The 21,711-nt window shown below is 39.9% G+C and overlaps 1 protein-coding gene across 1 annotated transcript in view; it reads left to right on the top strand.

Moving 5' to 3' along the window:
- The window catches only part of LAMA3 (laminin subunit alpha 3), a 112,309-nt gene that overhangs the window by 52,788 nt on the left and 37,810 nt on the right, over nt 1-21,711 (top strand). Inside the window, exons 27-41 of the mRNA XM_027887546.1 lie at nt 571-679; nt 2,864-2,961; nt 5,203-5,368; nt 5,773-5,899; nt 6,990-7,129; nt 7,504-7,619; nt 8,143-8,354; nt 9,180-9,384; nt 9,990-10,134; nt 10,874-11,014; nt 12,332-12,496; nt 15,368-15,469; nt 16,425-16,508; nt 17,457-17,687; nt 21,380-21,493. Coding sequence (XP_027743347.1) covers nt 571-679; nt 2,864-2,961; nt 5,203-5,368; nt 5,773-5,899; nt 6,990-7,129; nt 7,504-7,619; nt 8,143-8,354; nt 9,180-9,384; nt 9,990-10,134; nt 10,874-11,014; nt 12,332-12,496; nt 15,368-15,469; nt 16,425-16,508; nt 17,457-17,687; nt 21,380-21,493 — 2,155 coding nt within the window. The remainder of the gene's footprint in view (nt 1-570; nt 680-2,863; nt 2,962-5,202; nt 5,369-5,772; nt 5,900-6,989; nt 7,130-7,503; nt 7,620-8,142; nt 8,355-9,179; nt 9,385-9,989; nt 10,135-10,873; nt 11,015-12,331; nt 12,497-15,367; nt 15,470-16,424; nt 16,509-17,456; nt 17,688-21,379; nt 21,494-21,711) is intronic.

Here is a 21,711-nt window from a genome sequence, read left to right as displayed (position 1 = left end):
GTGGTCAGTAAGGGGCAAACCTAAGTTTTTTCACTTGTATCGAGGAGTACCTCAGTGTACTGCAGCTTCCAAAAATCAGGACCTGCCTCGCTGCCACTGTGTGAACAAGAACTGCTGATCCAAATCATCAGTGGCACGTGGCAGTAGTGGAAAGCAGCAGCTGGTGTGTACTGGCACCTCAAGGAGCACAGTCCAGGCACAGAACTTTAGTTAGACACCATGTTACACAGCGTGGAAACCTCTGCAGATAGCATGTATGTGCATCTGTCTGTCCACATCCTACTTAAACCAGTAGCTCAAATGGATATCTGAGCTGAGGTCTGGAGGCTTTGGCTCTGGCTAAGACAACCCTGAGGTTGGACAATCAGTTTTGTACGTGGTAAATCCTTTGTCTCACTAACGAGGATACTGTGTGTTCCTCAGTGGCCAAAGGTAGGTTAGTTATGATCCAGCAGGATAGCTAGGTACTGGTGGTCTGGCTAGCCAAAAGTGAGGCAATGATGCTAAGTGACAGCCTAAACAATGTGGCAGTGCCAGCAGACTCATCCTTAATCCTGCTTTCTGTCTCAGTTTCCTTTGTCGCAGTGTTGTAGTTGATGACAGGAATCGCATTGCAGCCTATGACCTTCTGTCAGATGCAAAGATACATCTTAGGGCATCATCAATCAATTTTCTTTTGGTAAGTTGTCATTTTCTTTTGCTTTTTGTAATACTTGTTCCCTGTGTGAGTAAAGAAAGATACTTGTCTCTCAATGTTCACATTGTGTAAGGTAATGTTTGAAATTATGTATATTAGGTACCTGAATAGATATTCTTTATATATACACAGGGAATGCTGAGGCAAACTTACCAATTTCAAAGATAAACACAACTTTGTCTTTACTGGCAAGGGTTTTTTCAACTCTATTGTGCTTCATCTCAGTTCCCCTTTCTCTTCTATGAATAAACATTAAATGACAAATGTTCTGGTAGCTTTTATACTTAATCTTTCATTTTCTCTCCATATCTTTCAATTTTTCTGAATCCTTAAAACCCATGTGGAAGTTCCCTGTGTGTCTTCCAAAATTCAGGTAATAATGTATATATTTCAGGTAATGAATGCACTCATTAGTCATATAGCTTTTAGATACTTTGAATAAAAAGCCTTCACTGACCTCTTTTGGCCACATCGGGAATACACTTCACTGTACACTGAATCTTCTTCTGTGTTGTTTCTGTTTTCTGTTTCAGAAACACAAGGTTTGTTAAAATCTAGTGTTCAAACCCAGCTAATAACAAAGAGTAGTTTTGTGGAACTATTAGGACTAACAACTGATACATACTTTCTTCATTTCATGGGAGAGTATTCAGTGTGAACAAATACCATTTAAAATTGTCTGTTAGCTCCCTGCAGCAATTGCTGTGCCAACAAGATCCATGTCCAAAAGGCATTGACATTATTAGTCTGTACCTCTACATGTGGAAGTCTCTTGTGCTAAGAATCTCTATTTTTATTTATGAATTCTAATTTTAATTCTCTGAATAACTTGCTGCAAGATAAATTTCAATAATCTTCTGAGATACAGAAAATATTTCCCCATGTTAATTGTAAAGACTTCACTTAGCAAAAGATAGGAAGAAGAGGGAAGAGAAGAGCTTTTTTTGTATAGACACTAATCATCAACGTCAGCAGTACTGGAGTTAAAAGACTCTTGTGTGATCCCCTGTCATGTAGCCCAGAGAGGGAAAGGGGAACCACCCACAGTGCTGGAGTTCAGAAATCTGGTCTAAATAAGGAGGAAATAGGGTCCCTGAGGTCATCTGTCAAGAGGATCTTACAACTTCATAGTCTTTATCTCACCCTGATGCAGACAAGCTGTCTAAACTCAGACCACATTTTGCACTAACTTTCTAGCCACTCATAAAACACTCTTCAAAGCTTCAGGGCCTGCCCTTGTTCTGCTGTGATGGGCTGGAGCCCTGTGAGTTGTTACATGCAGGACAGGCAAACTGTTGGCTGCCCAGGAAAAGGGATTTTTAGTACTCTAGCCCCTGCTCACTACTGCTAAGACACAGACTCTTAGGACCTGCTTCCAAACTGAATCACTTTGCGTATTAATGAATTCCCTTTATGCAGTTTTTATTTACATTGATGCTTGGTGCTAGCCATCTTACTGCTTATCAGACATTTTTATCTTCTTTTCAAATAGTTCATGCACAAGTTCTGTAACTTGCACTTACGTATTTTGTTAGGTATTTTATTAGTGCGTATCATTGTGTCTACCCACAAGCCTTCCCTTATGTCCTTAGCACCATGGGTACAGCAGGACCACCACAAATTCGTTTGTTCATGTTGAGTTTTAGTCGAAAAAAAAAATAAAATAGTGTGAGGTCTTGTTTCTTTTGAAATAAGTTCTGAATCTATTTGGAGAAATCTTGGTGTCACTGAAACTCACTCCTGTGGACTTTGTGCAAGCAAGTGTTTGTGCTTGCATTTGAGAGAGTCTAGGAATTCCCCCAGGGTCCAAAAGTCTCCAACACCAGAGATGAGGGCTTATCCCTCCCACCTCTGTTTGTTCCTTGCCTAGCTTCTCACCCTGTGAGTTGGTCTTCTGTCTTTCCCATTGCCACACCCATACTTATGTTTCGGTTATTTAACTTCTGAACAGCCTTCCTTGAGAAGGACAGAAAAATGCTATTTAACCCTGAGGCACTGAGGTGCAGGGAGGTAAAGGAATCCAGAATCTTGTGGGAGGTCCATGACAGAAAATGGCTTTGGGCTCAGATCTTCCCATACTAAAATTAGGCTTCATCCTTCCCATTCAGGCCTGGCGCTGTTATTTACAATATTAATTGTTAATTGTACTTCGTACTTGTTTTTCAGCACAAGGTTTGTATTATATCAGCTGAAGAATTTTCTCTAGAATATGTGGATCCTAAAGTACAGTGCATAGCTGCATACAGGACTACTGGTGATGGAAGGTAATTTGCTTGGTTTTACCCTTCTTATTACCTGAAGATGACCTTGAAAGGCAGACTAAATGATATTTTTAATGCTTTTACTCAGCAGGCCACAGCTGATTTTTAGACCACTTTTGCAAAGTAGTATTTGTAAAAAAGTTGAAGTGTTAGTGTTAACCTAGACAGTCTTTGAACGGTATTTTGTTAATACCAGCCTCTTCCTGGCTGATCTGAACTAACAGGTGCTGATGTGTTAAAAAATATGCATATTTTGCACGCCATTCAGTATGATAAGTGTCAGAGCTGGAGAAACATTGCTACTTTCGTGGCCTGAAATGCTTACTGTTCCATCTGGAGTTTTCTTCTGCACCTTCCTGCTTCAACTGTCCTGAATGGCTTTAATTTTCACTAGGTAGGGGATGTGACTGCCCTTTCAGGCACAAATCCACCAGCTCAACTTGGCAGCATCAAATTATTCAATGTGTAAAACCCCCACTTCACAAACAAGCCATTCCCTTGCCCATTTCATCGAGGGGCCCTTAGGGTAGGTGTGCCCTCATCATTCACCCTGCATGGCAGTGCCAGGTTATCCTTCTTCTCCTTATATTTTATAGGACCAGTAATTAGAGGACTCACATACTGCTTGGTTGACCCAGGCTGGTGGCTCTTCTCTTGCTGTGAAGATCTGAACCTGAACGCTCACTTCCCAAGCAGTCGAGTTTGGGTTCCACAGAGCATTTACTCTGTCCTATTGAAGCTCTTCCCCTCTCTGTCTTTTATTCTTTGGGACAGAGAAGAACTCGCACTGCATCTTCCAAATTAGGGAGTTCCACGTTTCAGTGCCTGCTGCACTCCCCAGGATGTCCCTCGTGATGCTGCTGTTAAGGCTCTCTTCCTACTGATCTGAAAATGGGAAGGGCCTCAAAGTAAAAATGTCATTTGCAGGACTTAAAAGGCAGAAAGAGTTGGTGACTAGGTCTAATAGTTTTCCAGATGCGAGCTTCTAGTATATAATGGTTGAACTGAAATGGAAAGCAGAAAACTCTGGATGGTAAATTGGATAAAAGCATGTGACTATCCTTGGCTTCCAAGCATGCATAGCATTGAATCAGAGCTGTAATTCTCCTGTTTGGAGTGTTACTACTGAGAGCAGCTTTCTAAGACTGAAGATTCTTGTCCTTGTGCCAAAGGTATTTTGCAAATCTGGGCATTTATATTCTGAGTAAAACAGAGGAAAGAGGCTGGATGAAAAGCACAATTTAAAATAAAGCTAATGTAAAAACTTGTAGCTTTTACTTTGGTTTTGTGTTGGGTTTTTTTAGTCCCATTTTATTTGCATAGTTTACTGTATGTTTATGTTCTGTTATTATTATTATCTGGCAAGCATTTCTGCTTTCCTGAAAGTGTTTAAGTTCACCAAGTTGAAAGAGGTAGAGTTTTGTCTCAGTTTAATAGTATTTTAAGTGGATGCTGCACATGATTTCCCACACAGGCCTGGCAAATGTATCTCAGTTCTGGCCCCGAAACATACGTGCCATTTTAGTTCTGGACCTGTAGTGAGCAAGGATTAATCATTGTCTCTTGAGTACTTATGAGGAGTGAACAAATACTATCAGGAAACCCCCGAAAACATTTTATACTGCAGTTTGGAAAATTCTTCTCTCAGTCAAGTTGCTCAGAAATAAATATGCCAAGGAAGAAATAGTTAAATACAGCAGTCAATGAATAAGGATGCTTTCAATGAGCACTGTTATTTATTTTGGCTCCAATTCTACAAATATTTGAGTGTATACTTAACTTCTAAGTACTTAAGTACTCCCATTGACTTCAGTGGGAAAACTTGCATATTTAAAGGATACACCTATGTAAATATTTGTAGAACTGAGAATTTGGTATTAGTACAGATTCTGGTGAATGGAACTAAGGGAATTAACTAAAAGGTATTTAATTTTTTAACACTCCTGATTTCTTTAAATTTCCTCTTCTTTTACTCTATCCAATGAGACTTAAAGTTAGGGAAATTTTGAGTGAATAAAGTTGGTTAATGTGCACATTCCCCTATATCAGTTAAATCTGTATTTCTTGTTTTCAGTTACTTTCCAGTCATTTACATAGAATCCAAATAGGAACAGGGGTTATTATTGCATTATTAATTGTAATACAGTTTAATATATTGACTTTTCTGAGCCAACAGCTCTTCCTCTTATGATGCTTAAGAAATTCTCCTGGCCCCAAGAATAATTATTATAATTCTGTATTTAGTGCAGCTTGCATTCCCTCAGTTTATGAAACTCCGCCAGCAGCTTTGGTTTTGGATGCATTCGAAGATGGGGAAATTCCTGAAGTACAGAAGAATATACTCTATGATCCGCTCAGTGCCCCTTTACCTGCTGATTCAGTTAAGGGAGTCACCTTGACACCACTGCAGGTATCTCATATTTTGAAAACTTTGTTTCATAAGTCACAAAGTATGTTGTTAGTAAAGTTAAATAGATGAAGCACTGTAAGAGAATCAAAACTGAATGATGTGATATGATCAAAATGTTGCAGGCTGAATAAGCCACAGAGACAATATACAGAATGAAAAAAAAAAATCCAGTTTCTTTCCAAACTTATGCAGTAGCCTCATAGACTGCAGGGGGATGTTAGATGTGCTTGGCAGGCAAACAGAGCATGCAGTTGTAATGCCATATTCTTTCAAGATACTTAACTTGCTGAAAGATGCTAACCCTCATCTCTTTCACTGCAGGTAGGTGGCACTGAGCACAGATGATAAACCCAAGTATATTTCACAAAACAAATATAATATCAGAGCTGTTCTTATTTCTCCAGAACCAAATTACTTTGAATGGCAGAGTGCCCCGCTTGGGCAGATACATATTTGTGGTACATTTTTATCAGACGGCACACCCGGTGTTCCCTGTGCAAGTCCGTGTGGATGCAGGACGTGTGTGGTCAGGTAAGTATCTGAATTTCATCTAATCCTTTTTCCTTCTCAGCATTTTGGCATATGGAACTGTGCTGGGTTGACCCTGGCTGGACACCAGATGCCTATCAAAACCACTCTGTCACTCTTGTCCTCAGCTGGACAGGGGACAGCAAATATAACAGAAGGCTTGTGGGTGGAGATAAGGACAGGGAGAGATCATTGAGCAACTACAATCACAGGCAAAACAGACTCGACTTGGGGAAATTAATTTATTACCAATCAAATCAGGGTAGGGTAATGAGAAATAAACCCAAATCTTCAAATACCTTCACCCCAGCCCTCCATTCTTCCCAAGCTCAACTTTACTCCCAATTTTTATTAACTCTTCCCCCCAAGTGGTGCAGGGGAACAGGGAATGGGGGCTGGAGTGAGTTCCTCACATGTTCCTCTGCTGTTCCTTCCTCCTCAGGAGAGGACTCCTCACACTCTTCCCATGCTTCAGTGCGGGGTCCCTCCCATGGGAGACAGTCCTCCACCAACTTCTCCAACATGACTCATTCCCGTAGGCTGCAGTTCTTCACTAACTGCTCCAGCGTGGGTCCCTTGCACAGGGCTACAAGGTCTGCTAGGAGCTTGCTCCACTGCAGGCTTCCTACAGGATCACAGCCTCCTTTGGGCATCCACCTGCTCCCGCTCAGGTTGTTCCCTGGGCTGTGGGTGGATCTCTGCTTCGCTGTGGACCTCCATGCACTGCAGGGGGACAACTTACTTGTCTTCACCATGGGAATCTCTGCTCAGGCTCCTGGAGCACCTCCCCCTCTTCTTCACTGACCTCAGTGTCTGCAGAGATGTTTCCCTCATATGTTCTCACTCCTCTCTCTGGCTGTAGTTGCCCTTGTGCAGGTTTATTTTCCTCTTTCTTAAATAAGTTATCCCAGAGGCGCTACCATGATGAGCCTTGCACTTGGACAGCGGAGGGTCTGTCTTGGATCCAACTGGTATTGGCTGTTTGACACAGGGGAAGCTTCTGGAAGGTTTTCATAGAACCCACTCCAGTAGCCCCCTGCAAACAAAACCTTTCCACACAACCCCTTTTATTTTTTTTTTTTTTCTCTTCTAGGTACCTTCAAGGCTTCATTCTGCCCTCATATGTCTGGCTGTCGGGATCAGGTGGTTGCAGAAAACCAGATTGAGCTTGACATTTCTGAACTCACGATCTCTGTTACAGTGATGATACCTGATGGAAGAACACTGGTTCTGGTATGTTTATTACATAAATTTACTTGAAAATGCTATTTTCAGTTCCATCATTCATTTAGAGATAGATGCAAAGTTGAAAGCCAAAAAAAATTAATTTTTTAATGTTGTGTTTAAGATTTTTAGGATCTTTTGCAAGGGTTTGATTTTATTTTTAATTTTTAAGGTACTACGCAGTGTTTTTATTGTACACTCTGTGGCATCACAACTTTGAAGGGAACATGGGAAGTGTGTTTTCCTTTTTTTTTTTTTTTGGTTAAAATATTACAGGTTTTGAGAAAATCCAGAATGTATAATGAAGGAACATTTAAATGCTTTAGCTTGTGTCTTTTTGTTTTTCTCTGAAATGTACAATTTGGCTTTCTTGTTGTTTTAAGGAAAATATCTTAGTTGTTCCAGCAGACACCTACAGTTACAAAATGCTTGACAAAAAGACAGTGGACAAGTCATTCGATTTTGTCAGCCAATGTGGAGGAAACAGTTTTTATATTGAGTAAGCATCACTTTTAAAAAACTGAACATTGACAAAAAGCTGGGAATAATATTACTTTTATTGTGTATTAAAAAGATGTATAAAATCACCATCATTGTGCTACATTAAAATGCTTTCATGGCTTATGCTGGCCCATTAAACTTCCATGAGTCATTTTTCCATGACTTTCTATTGCAAATGCAATGCAAAGGTAGAGCTTTATTGCTCACAGTACAAAAGAGGAAAATCTGTGTCATCTTTCTGTCTTTGGTATTTCCATCTTTGGTATTTGGTATTTTGCTTGGCATGCCTGAACTCATATAACTAATACATGCACTTGCTTTGAGAAAAAAATCTCTTACCTGCATGGTCAAAGCCATTCACCACTAATTTAACTGAAGTACATCCTTGCATGTGTACTGATGCCATCCTTATGTCAAACTGTTTGAAAGGCAGGACCCTAATTTACTGAACCACTGCAGAGCACTCTCACAACAATTCCCAAGTGCCAGTACTTACATGATTTATATTTCGATTCTAATAGCCCAGAGGGATCATCGGCCTTCTGTAAGGACTCTGTAAGGTCACTAGTGGCTTTCTACAACAACGGAGCCCTGCCATGTGACTGCCACAGCGCGGGTGCCACGAGCCCTGCGTGCAGCCCCCTGGGAGGACAGTGTATTTGCAGGCCTAATGTCATCGGGCGTCAGTGCAACCGATGCCGAACTGGCTACTATGGATTCCCATTTTGCAAGTGTAAGTACGTGCTCAGGCTTGTTTGGCACCTGACACGACCTTTTATTTAATCCTCTGAATTTACTGCAGGCTCACCACAGCCTCGCTTTTCTTTGTAGGGCCTAATCCTGTGGGAGGCTGGTTGAGCCATCTTGGCTTTATCATAGCATAGCTCTCAGTTTAGGGCAAAACTTAATTCCCTGAAACCACACTTAGTTCACAATGAAGCGTGCCTTTGCATGTGTTGTTTTAGCAGGTGTAACGGGCTTACAGCTAAACGGGTTAAAATCCACGTTGTCAACATTTTAGTGAAATGGATTTTTTTCTACAGTGACTGCTGAATCATTTCCAAGTTATTATTGTTTAATCCCATTTTGTACCTTCAAGTTTTTCCGTAGATAATCAGAGACACAGCATTCCTAATTCCTCATATTCTGATGTTAATAACATCAACAGATCTACAGATTACACCAACAGTCCTCAGCTGCCTTCCCAGATATTATACTTGATGTTTATAAACATTGCTCTATAAAAGTGGTGCCATTAACACCAAAACTACTTGTCATTTAATCCTTGTAAGTTTTGGCAAGTGATTAACAATGCCTATGTGGTGAAGTTAAGCAACCAATCGGTGGAAAAGAACCAAGCACTAAACCTGTTCTTTGAAACTACTGTTGCAGTCACTTAGTTGTTTTCTATACCCCTGAACTTTAAACTATTGAAAGAAAAGAGTGATGTTCTCTCTATATAAATGCTGTGTGTGTTTGTTTCATATGCAAGTTCAGTAAGAGCTGATCGTTGTAAGATGAGATGGGATTGATTTGTAAAGCATTTTCTTTGACCTAGTATGCAACTGCGGGCAGCGTCTTTGTGATGATGTGACTGGTGAATGCATTTGCCCTCCACGAACCATGAAACCAAAATGTGAAGTGTGCGAGAAACATCACTTCAGCTACCATCCCCTTGCTGGTTGTGAGAGCTGCAACTGCTCAGAAAGAGGAATCGTTGATGTGTTAAGCCCTGAATGTGAAAAATCCAATGGGCAATGCAAGTAAGTTTGGGTTATGTGCGTTATAAACAATGCATGAGTGGTTTGCTTCACTGTTCTTTTCAGGTATTTGGAGGGGATATGGGAAATTCAAGACATTCCACCTTCACTGTGAGCAGTTGTAAACTAACCCAGGCTTTGTGGAAGGTTGAAATGTCTGTAATTAATCATATGCCCACGATTCTCCACCTTTTTGTTAGCAGGTGCATGCCTTGAATAATGCCCAGTCAGATTTCCTAGCCATAAATCCTGTTCCACCTCCGCTTACCTATATTCAACATCCATGTTTTACACCTTGTTGTACAGAGAGAGTAGTTCTGCACTGCAAGCCCTGAATAGCTTCAGAAGTCTAATTCTATTGTGAACATTTTTATCCTTCAAAATCAAACCTGTTCCTAGGCAGTTCCAGGGCCATTTAAAATGTCACACTATTCAAATCTGAGAACAATACTAACGTGCTGCTTTTTGTCTGTGGAAGTCATAAAGTTGTGTCATAGCCATGCAATCACTTCAAAGATCCACCTGCCTGTTGTTTTAATCTTCCCTCCCTCGCTCCATTCCTGCCTCCCCTATTGACTCCCTCCTCTTCCCTGTGTTTGTTGATAAAGATGCAAACCAGGAATAAAAGGACGTCAGTGTGATCAGTGTGCTCCTGGAACTTATGGTTTCCCTAACTGTGTGCCATGTAGCTGTAACAGAGATGGAACAGAACCAGATGTTTGCGATCCCCAGACAGGAATTTGTCTTTGCAAGGTCAGATAAATCGAATTACTTCTACACTCACAAGCATCATTTGCAAATCAGTGACTATTTCATACTTAATGGGGTGAATGAAGTGAGTTTATCATTAGATTTTAGTATAAATTAAATGCAGCTGTACAAAAATATAACACCTTGCAGTATGTGCACAGATTATGATGGTAGTGTTAGATGCCATTTTATAATGACTTCAATATCTGTCGACTGTACAGATGGTCTTAGCTTTTGCAGGAGGTTAAAGAGCTGCAGAGTACATGTCCATCAATTCACTGAAGCAGTCTGTACCCTGCAGAGATCTGCTTTATCCGTCTGCATCTTGGCTTCTGGATGTTAACCAGGTCCCATGCTTTTTTTAGCCATATTATGTCAGTTGACATTTTACCACATCATTAGAGCCAGGAAATCTTCTTTTGTTCTGATCTGCATAATTAAATGTGATTAATGTGAACTTTCACAGGTGACCTTTTATATAGCAGGGTTGCAAAAGCCAGTGGGAGGGTTTTGGCAGAGAAGTTACCAGCTGTCTCTGACTAATATTTATTTCTCCGTGGTTCACTTTATAAACTTGAAAGACAGCTCATAAGATAGTCTCCAAGACAGTTTTGTTTGCATTTGGAATATGGTCTAGCTAGGCAGTCACACATTTTCATTCATATCTCCATACATTTAAATAAATACCTCACCCAAACCAAAAGGAAAGCACTGAGATTGTGTTTGAACTATGCCTTAACAGGAGAATGTGGAAGGTGCAGCATGTGATACTTGCCGACCAGGATCCTTTTATCTGGACCCTTCTAATCCCAGGGGATGCACCTCTTGCTTTTGTTTTGGGGCAACCAGCAACTGTCGCAGCACAAATCGTCGTAGAACCAAGGTGTATCCAATAGGTTTATTTCTTTTCTATCATGCACCTACATTTATCCCATTGAGAACATTTCTAAGGATAAGAAATATTCTCCAAGCAATAGTTTGGATTTAGTGCAGCCTTCGTAAGACGTAGGTGTAGTCTGAAAGTGCTTTTCAGTAGTAATGGCCCTTTTTACCTGTTGGTTTACAAATCACTAGTTGGACTGAAGTTGAGCTGGCCTTTTATCTTCCTTGCTTTATCTTCAAACTTTGTCATCAGTAAAGTCTATGCTCTCTTTCAAGGTGCTTTGGTAAGCACATGCCATTTTACATGTCCATATCATAGATACATTTTTAAACTTCAGAAATCTGAGACAGATTATCCAGATTGTAAAAACTGTCTTTCTTCCCTCCCTATAAAAGAGGCATGACATCAAGTGTGAGAAATGAAGATAGATTTTTAGTAGCATAAGTGAACGGTAAGATGGCTAAAGACTTAAAAAAAACAAGAGCTGCTTGAAACAATGCAAGAGAAAGAAAAAGAAGCGGAACTAGAATCATGGATGGAGAGTTAGTGAAGTTTTTGACATAGACTAGATGCAGTCTAGATTGTGGTTCTGTACTGTTTTCATGCAAAGGATAAAAATCTGACCTCAGTGAAGTCAGCAGCAAACTTCCATTTGCTTTAGGAAAATTTCCTCTAGTGATTATTTGTCCTCACCAAAAATTGTTTTAGGGAACACATTTATCTTTTTGTATTATTGTTCTGGTACATACTGATTATGCACTCTTTCTCCCATTATAATGATATATAAAAGGATGCATTATCTTTCATGAAACAACAGCCATAAAAGTAAAATGTACATTAAAGAGCCAGAATATTAGGCTACATTGCTACCTCTCCAAAATATCATGCCATGTCCCCTCCTTTGTACCTTGCACCTATCATGACTGATCCAAAGTCTGCCTTTTAGATTAGTGTCCTGGCTTTGATTTTGGAATGGACTTTAGGAAGTACCCCCAAATTATGTCCTTGGGTTTGTGCACACAGTTCCTAGACACCTCCAGAAGGGTCTGTCTGCGTGTGACTGGAGACAGAATGTAGTTTGCAAACGACAAACCAAATGGCTGCATCCCAAGTAGCTTTGGCTCATCTGTCCCACTTATTTTCTCTTTTGAGGTCCGTGCAACATCCACTGCACAAAGACTTTAGGCTGGCTCTGAAGCGGTTGCATTTTATGCTAGGGGAATTACAGAGGCTAAACATTTTCTTCTCATTACTTGGTGCTGGTAAAGTTTGATAAAGGATGAGACAAGCTTATTTCCTTTATGTATTTTTCATTAGTTTGTGGACATGAGAAACTGGCGCTTGGAGGCAGAGGATGAAAATATTGACATTCCAGTCACTTTCAATCCAGTCAGTAATAGTGTAGTGGCTGATGTTCAAGAACTGCCTGCTTCTGTGCATAGTTTGTATTGGAAAGCACCACCGTCTTACCTGGGAGAGAAGGTAAATGCCACTTAACTCATCTGTTCTGATAACAGGAATTAATTTTTTTGCCAACATGTTGGATAAAAAGTCTGTTTTTCCTAGATAAGTTTCTCTTTCTTCCCTCACGAGATTCTTGACTCTCTTTATCTGTAATGCCAGGAATCACAACATTTTACTTCTGAGTACAGTGTTAAAATTATAACCAATTACATAGAATTAATCATGTTGCTCAGTGCCAGAGAGGTCTTATGTGAGCAGTACGGTCAGAAACTGTGCTTCGAGGAGCTGGTACCTTCAGCTACCCAGAACACACAGAACATGGCAATGTGCCCACTCTGAAACCCAGAACATGTAGAGCTTGCCAGTCCTTTAGATTCTTTGGAGCATGTCCTGGGTAGACTTCCAAAAGAATAAAAGGTGATTATGTGCTCAGTGGCACACAAAAAGACCCAACCTTTTGCATTTGATCTGTTGCTTGGGATGAGCAGCAACTGGTTTTCTAACCTTTACGTTCTTTGAACTGCTTGCTGCTTTGTCAACTCATGCATGGGAGCAGTCTTTTTCTCACGGTTAATACCATCAGCATCTCAGCCAAAGGATCACACAGAACTGGGGAACTTTGATAATGGTGACTTGCAGACCTGGAACCTAGGTTCTCCTCATTTGGAACCAGTTATCAACCAGTCATAGGACACACAGGCTTTTCAGATGTAATCCTACTGACACACATGAGAAAACAAATGGGATAGACACCAGACTGTTAAACATGTTACAGTTTTGAAGTTCTTCTTAGTCCTTATTTTAAAAACCAGAGCAATATTTTTCTTCCTACTCTCCTATGCTCAGAGGTCCATACCTCAGCTGAACAGCATGTTTACTTAGGGTGCTTTATGTAATGTTACAGAGGTTCTTGTTTCAATGCTTACAAATAATTTTTGAAAGAAATTTCCTGTTAAAGCATACATTATCACCTACAGTGTTGAACCAAAAGGACTTTTGTTGCTCCCATAACAAGATATAAAGCAGGCAGTAACCCTTTTTAAAGACAGCTATTAAAATTAGTGCTATGAGTTTTATGTTACATTTCACAATATCTACCTAGGCCTGCCATGACTTTCTTTCATTTGCAATGACAACACCGTAAATAAAATAGTTTCAATTTGCAATACGCAGTGTGTCAGTGTATATTTTAGCACAGGCAATACTGCAGTAATGAAAGTCCCCCCAAAATGCTATCTAGCTGTTAGTTTACAAGCTCATAAATTTCCCAGTCATTCACCTTACTGTATTTTGTAAATGTCAGGTTTTGGTCTGCTTTCAGTGATAGCATCTCTTTCAGAAAATGAGAGCAAAACCACGTCATACATATTTCAGTATGATGAGAGTGTAAATACTGTTTCCCATTATCTTAAACCTCTTAACTAGTTCCACTGGAACATTTATATTTAGCAGAGTATATTTTTTTCCTATCTATGTCTTTTGTTTAAAAGTTAAAAGGGAATCAAGTGCAAATTCTATAGCAGTGCAGAAACTAACAGTCATTGAGAAGTTTGGATCACATTGTTCCTGTTTTGTGCTCTTTTGTATTTTAACATTCTATTTAATAGATGACTCTTAATGTTAGAAAATAAATACCATATCTCTGGAATATAGGGAGTAGTTTATAAAACCAATATTTTCCCATTAAAAAAAAATCATTGAGAAACAATTTTGCACATTTTTAATTCTCTTATGGGTTTTTTTCTTAAAAAAATATTTATACAGGGTGATTTGATTGTGTTGACAAAATATAGCCAATTTTCCAAATGATGCTTTTGAAAATGCAGTTGACATTAATTACATCCCTGAGATCCAAGGAACAACTTAAGCATTGAGATGTCATTATTTTGTTTGTAATTCATCAAAGTGTTTGAAAAGGGGTAGGTTGAAGGCTGATGCTTTCCTGTAGAACAGCAAAACCTGACAAAGTCGTTCTTCCCCCACATCAAAACCAAGCATAAGATACAAGGGCAAAAGACAAAGGGTGCAAAACAAAATAGTAAATCCATGCCACAATGCCTAATTTCACCTAGTACCCACAAACTTTCCTTCTAGGCTTGCCTTGGAACAAAAACTATCCCAGGTTATGCCTGGGGCTTCCTTTCCTTTCAATATGTTCTGTACCGAGTCACTCATACACCGCCCAGGGAAGCTGTTTGTCAGATGATTCAAACTTACGTGCCTGTGTCTGTTCTGGGCAGCAGTGTACATGCATTTGGTTGGGTTTGAGGCCACCTGTGGGTCACCTGTAGTTGAGCCAAGAGCAGTGTGGTTTCAGCTCAGCCTACAGCACTGGCCTGCTTACAACAGAGCTGATACCTACCAGTAGAAGTCCTGTCCTCCAGAATTTGGAGCAAAGGTTTCCTGCTTGCATTCATGTTTGCAGTAAGTTTAGAAAATGCTGGCCTATGAAAGCTACCTTTAAACATTTGTAGTCTTCTCTTATCTGTGGCTGTTCATGGGGTTCACTACCACTTTCGTTATCAATCTGATGTCTGCTCTTGATGCACCAAATCTGTCTGGTTCAATCAGGGGAAGAACAACGCTCATGTGAACATGTGATTTCTCTATGATACGCGTGGTGTGAACCCAGGTATGAAAAAAACCCTTATGATGTAGGTAACCTTTTAGAGAATAGTATCTGCTCAAAAAGTTACCTCAGATGCACACAGTGAACAAAATAGAAAGTAATTTCTTGCAAGCAACACTATTTTTGTATTTTTTTCTAAAAACAAAGAGTAAGTATTTTATTTACAGTGCTGGAAGATGGGGTAAACTTGAATACAAAGTCGCATTAATATCAAGCAACAGTGCAGTCAAGTATCTCTGTACTTGTGCGTTTTGCTACAGCTTTCTTCATACGGTGGCTTCCTAAGTTACCAAGTGAAATCTTTTGGCTTACCTAGTGAGGGCATGGTTCTTCTGGATAAGAGACCTGATATACGACTAACAGTAAGTTTTAAATGCCATTTTTAATTTTAAGCAACACCAATACCATGATTTTTATGTTACCTGACAACTATGGCAAATTTTGCTCCTGTAGTGTATTTAACTTTAATAGCAACTTGCTGTTTTTCTGTAAAAGTGGTTTTACTGCAGTTTGCTTCAAGCCATCAACACTTTGTTGCCAAAGTAACATGTTATTAAGCATAATTGATTTGAGAGCAAATAAAAAGATGAAATAGTATTTTCTCTGTAAAATGCACCTGTGGAAAAAAATTAATTAGTGCCTTGCACACTTGTCAACAAGTATGGCCTCGTCCCTGCAAAAGATGCCCTGGATTCCATGTATAATTAATCTCATTTTCTGTGAGAATTTTCTTCATCATAAAATTAAGCATAATTATTAGGCTTCAAGGGACTGAAATAAAAATGCATTTGAGGTTAACAGTTTTTAAATTTAACCTCTTTGTGGCCAAATTTTAAAATCTTTGACTATTTGTTGAAATTCGCTAGGCAGGGGGCTTGTTTCCTCAGACCGTCAGAAGTATTAATTCAGTATTTTAGAATTCTTATTGGGAAACATGCCTCATATAGTACTATAGTAATATCCATAGTTGCTTGTACACCAGGATACAAAGGATAATGTTTGAAAATGCAAAAGCATTTTAATAAAAAGTACTAACTAGTTCCTGTGAAAATTGATCAGCATTAATTTGATTCTCTTTGTGTTTTACTTTAAAGCAAGGTTGTTAATAGCAAAAGCGGTGAAAACCTTGCTGTAGCTAGAACACAGTGCTCACTATACCACTTTGCTGACAAAACATCATACAATTTTCAGAGGTATTACTTAGTTTTTATCTCCCAAAGAACTGAGTTAATGTGTTTCACCAGGTTTTATTGCATCTGAAACACTTTGCCGTAACAGGTAGTGAAACAGCAATGTTACATCCTCATTCTCACATAGGGCCATCAAATGGAAGTTGTTTATATGGATCCCAACAGCCCACTGCCTGATCGTCAATATTACGGCCGTGTGCAGCTGGTTGAGGTAAGAACTGAAGAGGGAATGGCCTTCGCTTTTCTTCCCAGTGGAACATAAAAAATACCCAGGTAATATGTGCAGAAATAACCAAATACTTGATAAAGGTAGTGAACATAAACTTAAATACTGTAGACCTTAAATATGAACAACATTTTTTTCTCTCTCTTTACTGCCACGTGTAACCTGGGTTCTGGTCCATGCCACCTAAATTTGACACTTCTGAACTAGAAGACATCTTGTTCAGTTTAGCCCTTAGAACTCCCCTCCAGGGCCAGTGAAGTAATACCAAATCAGTCATCAATGGAAGATGATTCATTACAGCCTCAGACTGTACTTAATAGGGATGGAATGAAGTGTTATCTGTTTTCCTTGGTGTCTAGTTAGCTAGTTTAGAATGGGTTTCCAACATTCTGGTAGGTGAATTTAGCAGGGATTATTTCTACCTTAAATCTGTGCTCAAAAGGTCAGACTGGGTTATTTATTTCTCTCATATGCAGGCAAAAAAAGATGTTTCTTCAAGCCAGATTCCATTTTCAGTAATGCTGTGTCTGTTAGCAACAAGACAGCATGTGAAGGCATCCCTGAAAGATTGGATATGTAAGACTTCACTAACTCTAGGAAGTAAAAGCATTTTCCTCCATCCTTCTATGGTTTGGAGGGTGATAAAGAAATTTGGATGACTGAAAAGGAACCTACGGGCTTCTTCACTTCTCAATGCCTCAAAACCATACATAGCTTGCAAAGTAAAGCTGACATATGTTTTTATGCTGATTATTCTTTTCTCCATCCATCCTGTGTTTATTTTCCAGGCCCCTATTTCACTCCACACCAACTGGAACTATAGGGGTCTGTTCCATTGGTCTTTTCTCCCTTTTCCTGTCCTCCAGTCTTCTTTGCAGATACTCTTTTTAAGAAGCTGCAGGGCTGTGCTCATTTTGTACCCTTAATGCACAGGGAAACTTCAGGCATGCCAGCAGCAATAACCCTGTATCCAGAGAGGAACTGATGATAATCCTGTCCAGACTGGATGGCTTACACATCAGAGGCCTTTACTTCACAGAGACTCAGCGGCTGACGCTGGGTGAGGTTGGGCTGGAAGAAGCCACCGGCGCAGGAAGCGGCAGCATTGCCTACAGCGTAGAGACGTGCTCCTGCCCTCCGGAGTATGCCGGTGACTCATGTCAGGTAGGAAACGTTTGCCTCTGTGCAGTGCCATTATCTTCTCTCTGGCCTACAGCTATACATACTGAGTTGGTTAGAGGAACAGGGTAGTTATTAAAGCAATTAAATGTGCTTCTTGTAAGCCTGTGCACTTTCAGTGGCTCAAGTGCTTTCACTGTCTGAGAAGCACCGTAGGGTTATTCAACTTGTGATTGTTTTAGTGGAGCTGTGAATGCTGTGTAAGGCACTATAATGATGGATTCCTCTGTGATGCCCTCGGAGAGGCTGAATAATCTCAGTCAATACCACCTTTATGGAGAGAAGATCAGAATTGACTAGATCAAAGTCTAAGAGACCATAGGCAGTGGAGAAAATTCCTGGTGTTCCTTATTTTGGCAGGGTCCAAGGGAAGTAGCATGAACCTAGATAATTCTACTATATTTCTAGGAAAATATTTGAGATCTGAAATCAACATATTTGGAAAAAAAATTTTGGAGAAATTTTTGTGAAAGATAATGTAAGCATTGCAAAGTAATACTGTTACTTGAAGACCGGTGAAATCCTAACCATAGCTGTGTATCCTGTCCCTGATGCTGTTCCTGTAGCTATAATCCTTTTGGTTGTCTTTTTGCTTAGCTTAGAGCTTGACTGTTGCCATGTGTAAGTGCCCAGTGCAGCGGAATAAAGTACTGGAGAGATAAGCAGTGTGCAAAGTGCACAAAATATGAGAAACTACTCTCAGAAAATTGTTTAGGGTTATTGTAAAGCAACAATTGCTGTACCAACCTTGAAAAAGTTTTTTTGAAATGAGAATGAACAATTAATATCTAGACTGGAGCAGCTGCAGAGAGACTGAACAAAAATATGTATGTCTGGCTTACATTTCATTTGTGCATCCACCGCTCAGGACAGCTATTCATCATCTCTCAAATACCATTTTGGAAATTTTTTTTTTGTCCACACATTTGGTGTTCTGTACCACACACAAATTGATGAGCGTTGACTGAACTTACGAGTGCCATTGCATTGCTTTCAACATACTGCCTTGATAAACCAAGCTTTTGGGGTTTTTTTCAATGTAACCTGGTGGAAATACAAAGCCAAAGGAAGTAACCAAGACACCCACCTGGGTGGTTGGTAAGCCCGGTGTGTTTATGCAGCATTACTCAGGCAGTGACTTAGTGCTCTAATCACCCAGCTCTGTCTGGCTGCCACAGGTGGGGAGGAGGTGATGCCTGCCCCACCCCGGCTTAGGTATATATTGAGCTACAGGAACTGCAGGGTTACTTGTTAACCTCAGGAACAGTAATGTGTGCTGTACGACTTGACTCACGTATAAAGTTTAAAGGTGGGGCCCATCACAGCACAGAGGCTCATTAATCTGAGTCAGAAGCTGGAGAAGAAGGGGGCGTATAAGAGAAGGAACGGGTGAGCACCAAAGGGATAGCAGCGTATGTCCGCAGTGGGGCCAAAGAAAAACGATGGCTCAAGCACAGAGGCCAAGAAATGTAGGATGGCTGGTTGTCACGTTAGTGTCCCTGGGGCATTGTTTAACACAAGATATGCAACAGAGGCTCTCCTATCCCCACCTTCTGGAGAGGAGTCAGCAGCAACAAGTTCAAACGGATTTTTACCCAAGACAGGTAATTTGCTCATTTTCACTTACTTCCTTCTTTCACTTTGTTTTTAAATTAACTAATTTGGTAACAACCTATGCATTACCTAATATAAATGTAGTGAGAAGGCTAATCTTATGTCTCAAAGTACTTTGCCAACAGAGGTGTGTGCAAGAGTTTCTTTTAAATTGCTGTTTACTTGAAAACAATGATCCTAAACACGTAAGTGCTTGAAGGTGCCGAGCGAGAGCTTTATCTTCACGTGGAATCAGTTTATCATTTGTGTGGAAATCACAAATGCTACTTCAAAAACAGAGTGCCTACGTACTCCAAATGTGTCATTTTAAAGACAGCATAAATAGAAAAACAAAAGGCTGCACAGATATTTTTCCAAGTGCATTTGAATGTGTTTTTAAAACATGCGATTCACGTTGCTCTCCAAGAAAAGGCTGTAAGTAAATAAAATTTATATGCATTAGGGCCTATATTTTACTTAGTCATGCTGTTTAATGTGTTTCAGGCCCCGGTTTCTTCAGAAGCTGGGTGTGTTGGCTCCCTGTTGTTCAGGGAACATGTTCACCCTTTTAAAAATGTATCTGAAAAACTTCAAGTGTCTATTCTAAATATAGTCCTTGCTCACACTGAAGTCAGTATTTGAAGTTTTTGATGCTATTAGTATTCTGTATACTTCTTTTTTTTTTTTTTAATTTATCCTAGAGAAGGCAAAGGTGCCACTAGCAACTGTTGTTTGAACAGCAGTAAGTCACTATTCCTTTTGGGATCTGCTTTGTGAGAGGCGTTTTTCCTCTGCTAGTTCTATCGGTAAATTCTTTTCAGGTTAATCCTCCCTCTGCATAAATACTTACAACTTGAACCCCTGCAACATGATTTGTGACACCATCCCACAAACCCTTTGCTCTTCACATTAGTCCCATCAGCCTTGGTGGTGCAGTTATTGTGAGAAAAGATTTATGGCTTTAAAGTTCAACTGTCACTTGTTTTCTGCATGTTGTTGGGGCCAGCCCCTAACTGTGAGGTAGAGGTGAGGTGTAGGTACAGCACAGAAGTGCATTGCCGGAGGCGGGAACCTGGGAGGTGCCGGCTTCGTGGGGAGCACAGCCTTCTCCCCACTTCAGTACAGCCTCTGATCTTCCTTGTACCACGCTAGCTTAGTTCTTAGTGAAAAGGAGCTAGGGAATGGAAGGGATAGACTTATGTCCAGTCATTTTTGGTGTGGCTGTTGTGCCAGGAGTATGTGGACGGAGAAGGTGGGTGGGAATTTTTGAATTGGTCTGTGTGCAGGAGGGCTTCATGCTCATTCCTTATGCTTTCCCTGTCCTTGGCAAGCAAGAACATGGTTTTAACATATGAATTACTACCTTCCTGGTGTAGGCTAACTAACCTGATGTCTCTTGCTTCATTTATAATGTCGCTCCGGTTCAGCTCTCTGCTTAAATCCCAACTGTGATCTGACAGGCTGTGCTCCCGCTCCTGTGCTCTCCATAGCTAAACATTCTTCTCATGCTTCCCTGGTCTCCAGGGCAAGCCTGTACTTAGAAATTAGATCACTGTATATTTTGTTACATCACCTAGCTGTGTCTAGGCATGGCTTTGTGTAGCTCTTGGTAGACTTACCATGGAAGTCATGATGAATGTATGTAAAAGATATCTAGAATTATTTCCAAGGAATACATCATAGTGAAATTAATATTGAGATTTCATATAACCACTATTTAATATGTGAAATTTCCATATGTTCTTCCTAAGATTCACAATACAGTGTTCTCATAGTCAAATATTTTTCTGTGGTTTAAAAATCACATTCAACACCTTTGTACATATCCACAGGAAACGTATTTTGCTCGGAGGTTAGTGAAAATTATTAAATCATCACTACCAAAATGTGTAAAGAACTGGGTTCAGCTGAAACTTCTTCATCTCCATTCACTGCTATTTGCTGCGTAAGAATAAAGGAGCTTGCAAAGAAATGTATTCTTTCACTACTCCTTGGAAATGGCAAACATTTCCAAAGTGCGCTTTCCATAACGTGTTCTCTCCACCAACACTCACTGATTTTTTTTCTCTCTGCTTACTGTCTAGGAATGTGGCCTTGGGTTTTATCGTGAGAATAAAGGATTATTTGCTGGACGCTGTGTGCCCTGCAACTGCAATGGAAATTCAAATAGATGTGAAGATGGTACTGGAAAATGTATTGTAAGTAACTGCTAAATTCAAGAAATTAATGGGAAGAAAAGGAGAAAAACCCATTTATCTTAGTGCAGTATGGATTATGCAGTATTGTTAAATTCCAAGCAACTAAAAATAATCCTTGTATGCCTCATTCTCGAAATCTTGTACTGTTAATGAGCCTAAGATGCATACACTTAAATGTATATTTGACATAATTGTGGGCGATTGGAGTAATTTGTGTC

Source organism: Empidonax traillii, unplaced genomic scaffold, assembly GCF_003031625.1.
Source record: "Empidonax traillii isolate 1590-97213 ecotype Southwest subspecies unplaced genomic scaffold, ASM303162v1 scaffold215:size2007263, whole genome shotgun sequence".
Classification (NCBI taxonomy): domain Eukaryota; kingdom Metazoa; phylum Chordata; class Aves; order Passeriformes; family Tyrannidae; genus Empidonax; species Empidonax traillii.
The sequence above is the reverse complement of the archived record's forward strand: the minus strand, read 5'-3'. Positions and strand labels throughout refer to the sequence as shown.